This window comes from Oncorhynchus keta, chromosome 35, assembly GCF_023373465.1.
Source record: "Oncorhynchus keta strain PuntledgeMale-10-30-2019 chromosome 35, Oket_V2, whole genome shotgun sequence".
NCBI classification, from domain to species: domain Eukaryota; kingdom Metazoa; phylum Chordata; class Actinopteri; order Salmoniformes; family Salmonidae; genus Oncorhynchus; species Oncorhynchus keta.
In genome coordinates this window covers 5,173,435-5,180,536 of record NC_068455.1, presented here as the reverse complement: position 1 = coordinate 5,180,536, position 7,102 = coordinate 5,173,435, and the positions used below count along the sequence as shown (strand labels likewise).

The following is a 7,102-nucleotide window of genomic DNA, read 5'->3' as shown; positions in this document are numbered from 1 at the left end:
GACTAGGCTAAGTCCCAAACGGCACCCCGTTCCCTATATAGTGCACTACTTTAGACCAGAGCCCATAGTATCCTGATCAAATGTAGTGCACTACTTTAGACCAGAGCCCATAGTATCCTGATCAAATGTAGTGCACTACTTTAGACCAGAGGCCATAGGATCCTGATCAAATGTAGTGCACTACTTTAGACCAGAACCCATAGTATCCTGATCAAATGCAGTGCACTACTTTAGACCAGAGGCCATAGGATCCTGATCAAATGTAGTGCACTACTTTAGACCAGAGCCCATAGGATCCTGATTAAATGTAGTGCACTACTTTAGACCAGAGCCCATAGGATCCTGATCAAATGTAGTGCACTATATAGGGAACAGGGCACCGTTTGGGACTCAAGCCCACGTCATGTATAGTAAACAGAGGAGTGTTGTATTTGTACTGCTCTTCAGGCTGTTGTTTCACCGTGACTAGCAGCGCAGTAGTAGACACCACTGTCCTCCACAACCAGCTCAGAAATCTGCAACCAATCAAAACACATTTAGAAAAAGGCCTTTTTATTCGGCACGTGCTGGTAAATAAACTCAGCCGAGACCCAGAGAGAAGAAACCTCTCCTCTCCTCTCCTCTCCTCTCCTCTCCTCTCCTCTCTCCTCTCTCCTCTCCTCCTCCTCCTCTCTACACAGAGAGAAGAAACCTCTCCTCCTCCTCTCCTCTCCTCTCCTCTCCTCTCCTCTCCTCTCCTCTCCTCTCCTCTCCTCTCCTCTCCTCTCCTCTCCTCTCCTCTCCCTCTCCTCTCCTCTCCTCTCTCTCTCCTCCTCCTCCCCTCCTCTCCTCTCCTCTCCTCCTCCTCCTCCTCCTCTCTACACAGAGAGAAGAAACTCTCCTCTCCTCTCCTCTCCTCTCCTCTCCTCTCCTCTCCTCTCCCTCTCCTCTCCTCCTCTCCTCTCCTCTCCTCTCCTCTCCTCTCCTCTACACAGAGAGAAGAAACGTCAAGAGGAACCCGGCTCAGATGCTCTCCATCACCTGCAGGATGAACCTGTTCCCCGATGTGTCCAGGTCCTCTTTGTATCGCCCCTGGGTTTTCTCGTACTCCTTAATGAGGAACTCCACTGGGCCTCCATAGCGGACCTGTTGGTACCAAAGCTTGTTATTGTACCACACCTAACCTGCTGGACACCCCACCTCACCTTCTAACCTGCTGGCCACCCCACCTCACCTTCTAACCTGCTGGACACCCCACCACACCTTATAACCTGCTGGACACCCCACCACACCTACCAACCTGCTGGACACCCCACCTCACCTACCAACCTGCTGGACACCCCACCTCACCTACCAACCTGCTGGACACCCCACCTCACCTACCAACCTGCTGGACACCCCACCTCACCTTCTAACCTGCTGGACACCCCACCTCACCTACCAACCTGCTGGCCACCCCACCCCACCTATGAATCTGCTGGCCACCACACCTTCTAACCTGCTGGCCACCCCACTCCACTTACGAATCTGCTGGCCACCTCACCTACCAACCTGCTGGCCACTCTACCCCACCCCACCCCAACTACCAACCTGCTGGCCACTCCACCCCACCCCACCCCAACTACCAACCTGCTGGCCACTCCACCCCACCCCACCCCAACTACCAACCTGCTGGCCTCTCCACCCCACCCCACCTATAGACCTGCTGGCCTCTCCACCCCACCTCACCTACCAACCTGCTGGCCACTCCACCCCACCCCACCTATAGACCTGCTGGCCACTCCAACCCACCTCACCTCACCTACCAACCTGCTGGCCTCTCCACCCCACCCCACCTATGAATCTGCTGGCCACTCCACCCCACCCCACCTCACCTACCAACCTGCTGGCCACTCCACCCCACCCCACTCCACTCCAACCCACCTCACCTACCAACCTGCTGGCCACTCCACCCCACCCCACTCCACTCCACCCCACCTCACCTACCAACCTGCTGGCCTCTCCACCCCACCCCACCTACGAATCTGCTGGCCACTCCACCCCACCCCACCTCACCTACCAATCTGCTGGCCACTCCACCCCACCCCACCTACCAACCTGCTGGACACTCCACCCCCCTCACCTACCAATCTGCTGGCCTCTCCACCCCACCTCACCTACCAACCTGCTGGCCACCCCACTCCACCCCACCTCACCTACCAATCTGCTGGCCTCTCCACCCCACCTCACCTACCAACCTGCTGGCCACCCCTCTCCACCCCACCTCACCTACCAACCTGCTGGACACTCCACCCCCCCTCACCTACCAATCTGCTGGCCTCTCCACCCCACCTCACCTACCAACCTGCTGGCCACCCCACCCCACTCCACCCCACCTCACCTACCAACCTGCTGGCCACCCCACCCCACCTACCAACCTGCTGGACACTCCACCCCCTCACCTACCAACCTGCTGGCCTCTCCACCCCACCTACCAACCTGCTGGACACTCCACCCCACCCCACCCCACCTACCAATCTGCTGGCCACTCCACCCCACCTCACCTACCAACCTGCTGGCCACTCCACCTCACCCCACCTCACCTACCAACCTGCTGGCCACCCCACCCCACCTCACCTACCAACCTGCTGGCCACCCCACCCCACCTACCAACCTGCTGGACACTCCACCCCCCCTCACCTACCAACCTGCTGGCCACCCCACTCCACCTACCAACCTGCAGTAGTGTGTAGTTCCAGTAGTTAGCTACACCGCTACATGGTAAAACAGTAGTGTGTAGTTCCAGTAGTTAGCTACACCGCTACATGGTAAAACAGTAGTGTGTAGTTCCAGTAGTTAGCTACACCGCTACATGGTAAAACAGTAGTGTGTAGTTCCAGTAGTTAGCTACACCGCTACATGGTAAAACAGTAGTGTGTAGTTCCAGTAGTTAGCTACACCGCTACATGGTAAAACAGTAGTGTGTAGTTCCAGTAGTTAGCTACACCGCTACATGGTAAAACAGTAGTGTGTAGTTCCAGTAGTTAGCTACACCGCTACATGGTAAAACAGTAGTGTGTAGTTCCAGTAGTTAGCTACACCTCTAAAAACAGTAGTGTGTAGTTCCAGTAGTTAGCTACACAGCTACATGGTAAAACAGTAGTGTGTAGTTCCAGTAGTTAGCTACACCGCTACCAGGTAAAACAGTAGTGTGTAGTTCCAGTAGTTAGCTACATGGTAAAACAGTAATTAACTATTGAAAACACTACCAAGATTTTAATTTAGTTCAACTACCACCAAGCTATTGCAAAATGTAATTAAATGACTAGTTGCAGTAAATCCAGTTCACTGTTGCCCAACACTGATCTGACAACAGAAGAGAGTACCGACATGTGTAATGCCCTGATAACTTCTCTAACCTATCAGTACCACATCAGGGTGTAATGCCCTGGTAACTTCTCTGACCTGTCGGTACCACATCATGGTGTAGCTGGGCATGCTGAAGCCTGGACCCAGGGAGCACTGCAGGGTGACTGGACTGGAGGTGGTGGTGTTACCAGGAAGGGTGAGGAGCTGTCTGGGCTGAAGCACTATGGGGCCTGCTGCTCCACACTGACCTGTTGAGAAGAGAGAAGAGAGGAGAGGAGGGCAGGGGAGAGGATCAGGGGACAGGAGAGGAAGAGAGGAGAAGAGAGGAGGAAGAAGAGAGACAAGCCATCACTGTGTCTATTAAGAGTTGGTACAACTCTAATTACTCCAAGAATCCCAGCTACAAAGCTAACCTCAGACACTCACTTGGGGACAGGAGAAACAGCCAACTCAGGAGGACTATAGGATGCGTCATGTCACTCAAAATCTCTGTGAATGACATTCAACCTCATTGTACACAGAGTACGGCTCTCACTGAGGCCCTTCCCCCAGGGTCACTGAGGCCCCTCCCCCAGCGTCACTGATGCCCCTCCCCAGAGTCACTGATGCCCCTCCCCAGAGTCACTGAAGCCCCCGGGTCACTGAGGCCTCTCCCACAAGGTCACTGATGCCCCTCCCCAGGGTCACTGAAACCCCTCCCCCTCTGTCACTGAAGCCCCTCCCCCAAGGTCGCTGAAGCCCCTCCCCCAGGTTCACTGAAACCCCTCCCTAGGGTCACTGAAGCCCATCCCCCTGAGTCACTGAAGCCCCTCCCTCAAGGTCACTAATTGTGTCAGCATGCTTCAGTTTGGCTGGCCCCTAGTGTGCTCGCATACTCTGTGAAGACCTTCACTTGAAAAAATGAGAAAAAAGTGACAAATAGTACTGTTTGTCCATCTTGATACGCCGTAGCCAGTATACACTTCCTCAAAATAGTCAGATTTAATCTAAGACAACTCAATACATCTGTCATTTATTTAGACATTTGTACAGAGGAGATTTTAGTCTCGCAATTTTACATTTAACTAAGATGTGTGGTGCTGTATTTCTAAATGACGACGAGTTATCTCTCATTGAAAACAACATCTTTGATGAAGAATCTCTACTTTTGACCAATCACCGAAAAAAGGGCATAGACTTCGGCTACTGACATTTTGTGCCCGATCAGCCGAAAATAAAATGAACAAAAACTTCACAAAATGTCATCATAATACAAACAAACTCTTCTGAACTGAAATATGCGGAGGACTATAGGATGCGTCATGTCACTCATCATCTCTGTGAATGACATTCAACCTCATTGTACACAGAGTACGGCTCTCACTGAGGCCCCTCCCCCTGGGTCACTGAGGCCCCTCCCCCAGCGTCACTGAGGCCCCTCCCCCAGGGTCACTGAGGCCCCTCCCCCTGGGTCACTGAGGCCCCTCCCCTGGGTCACTGAGGCCCTTCCCCCTGGGTCACTGAGGCCCCTCCCCCTGGGTCACTGAGGCCCTTCCCCCAGGGTCACTGAGGCCCTTCCCCAGGGTCACTGAGGCCCCTCCCCCAGCGTCACTGAGGCCCCTCCCCCTGGGTCACTGAGGCCCCTCCCCCAGGGTCACTGAGGCCCCTCCCCCTGGGTCACTGAGGCCCTTCCCCCAGGGTCACTGAGGCCCTTCCCCAGGGTCACTGAGGCCCCTCCCCCAGCGTCACTGAGGCCCTCCCCAGCGTCACTGAGGCCCCTCCCCTGGGTCACTGAGGCCCCTCCCCCAGGGTCACTGAGGCCCCTCCCCCAGCGTCACTGAGGCCCTTCCCCCAGGGTCACTGATGCCCCCCCCTCCCCCAGGGTCACTGATGCCCCTCCCCAGAATCACTGAAGCCCCCCAGGGTCACTGACGCCCCTCCCCCAAGGTCGCTGAAGCCCCTCCCCCAAGGTCGCTGAAGCCCCTCCCCCAAGGTCGCTGAAGCCCCTCCCCCAAGGTCGCTGAAGCCCTAACACAAAACCACCATATGTCATATAAGACCGTTTGAAAAGCCGCAGCGGCAGCCTGCGTTGGATTTCCTGTGTGTGTGTGTCAGGTTTTTGGTGAGAGGCTGACGTAAAGCCACATCACTGTGCGACTGGCTGCGCAGAAGTACACAGCAGAGTCTGCTAATGTTAGTTTGGAGATGACGAGAGTTCCCTTCAGGTTTCCCTCTCTCTTCTGCCTGAACCTCTCCTCAAACAAACCCTCGTAGTTAGGCTCAGTGGTGCCGTAACTGTACCCGATCAGAGTCATACTGGCCTGTCTCTGTTGGTACCACAGCATCACCAACAGGTTACTGTCATCATGGCTACAGTGGATCTCTGCTTCGCGCCCGTCCTTCACTGTCAGGGACGGAGACTGACGAAACACAACACACTTTACATGACCTGTTGAAAAGCCAGTTTAGAGAGTGATTATGAATTCAGAATTCATCAAAGCTGGCAATCAGATAGTTGGATGATACAGAATTCACCAAAAAAGCATATTAAGATATATACAGTAAGATACAGTTAGCTATTATATTCATTTATATTTAGATTGAGGAAACCTCACATGGAAATAAGATGAAGAAAAGGCCTAGACAACATGTTGTCGGAGACATCTTTCTACACTGTACTGAAAGTACCAGCTGCCTTCTACAGCAGGGTAGAGAGAGAGAGATGAATTCATCACCACATCCTCTTGAAAACTGTTATAATGTCTGGGCTGTGCCTCCCCCTGTCGGATAGACATCTTGCTAGGCTGTTCCTCCCCCTGTCAGATAGACATCCTGCCAGGCTGTTCCTCATCCTGTCAGATAGACATCCTGCCAGGCTATTCCTCCCCCTGTCAGATAGACATCCTGCTAGGCTGTTCCTCCCCCTGTCAGATAGACATCCTGCCAGACTGTGCCTCCCCCTGTCAGATAGACATCCTGCCAGACTGTTCCTCCCCCTGTCAGATAGACATCTTGCCTACAGTATCTTCACATAGAGGGCCAGATCAGTCAGGTGCCAGATAATGCCTCCTTGGCAGCCTCCCAAAATGTGATTGTGTCACAGAGTTGCAGTAAACCTGCTTCACTGGTTGACTGGCAGCAAACAGATACACTGCCTGGTCCCTTCTCTGCATCCTGTGTACTGTCAGAGACTACTGCACTCCTGGCTCTCTGGGCTCCACACCTTGAATACAGACTTAAACTCTGTCTCATAGCTCAGTGATTCAGCTGGGAACTCTGTCTCATAGCTCAGTGATCCAGCTGGGAACTCTGTCTCATAGCTCACTAATCCAGCTGGGAACTCTGTCTCATAGCTCAATGATCCAACTGGGAACTCTGTCTCATAGCTCACTAATCCAGCTGGGAACTCTGTCTCATAGCTCAGTAATCCAGCTGGGAACTCTGTCTCATAGCTCAGTAATCCAGCTGGGAACTCTGTCTCATAGCTCAGTAATCCAGCTGGGAACTCTGTCTCATAACCTGGCTAGTAGTTTAGGGCCCTGTCCCTGGAAATGGCTGTCCCAGTATATGTAGTCATAGTCAGTGTTAGTCGGGTAACAGTGCGTAGCCACGGAGGTGTTGGGTTGGTTACAGATGGACCTGGGCCACTGTCTGATCACCACTCTCTGAATCACCACTGTCTGATCACCACTCTCTGAATCACCACTCTCTGAATCACCACTGTCTGATCACCACTCTCCGAATCACCACTGTCTGATCACCACTCTCCGAATCACCACTGTCTGATCACCACTCT

General features: G+C 53.5%; 1 protein-coding gene and 1 gene segment (V, D, J or C); both read right to left on the bottom strand.

The window, feature by feature from the left end:
* Window positions 1-3,813, bottom strand: part of LOC127915743 (M1-specific T cell receptor beta chain-like) — a 37,512-nt gene extending 33,699 nt beyond the window's left edge. The window contains exons 1-4 of the mRNA XM_052496161.1: window positions 3,754-3,813; window positions 3,424-3,575; window positions 1,021-1,125; window positions 457-515 (exon numbers count right to left, since the gene is read on the bottom strand). Of these exons, the coding sequence (XP_052352121.1) occupies window positions 457-515; window positions 1,021-1,125; window positions 3,424-3,575; window positions 3,754-3,802 (365 nt within the window). The 5' untranslated portion in view covers window positions 3,803-3,813. The remainder of the gene's footprint in view (window positions 1-456; window positions 516-1,020; window positions 1,126-3,423; window positions 3,576-3,753) is intronic.
* A 1,588-nt stretch (window positions 3,814-5,401) lies between these two features.
* On the bottom strand, window positions 5,402-6,875 carry LOC118369110 (T cell receptor beta variable 9-like). The segment is given in 2 exon segments: window positions 5,402-5,755; window positions 5,922-6,875. Coding segments are annotated over 2 exon segments (387 nt in total).
* Between the last annotated feature and the right edge of the window lie 227 nt (window positions 6,876-7,102).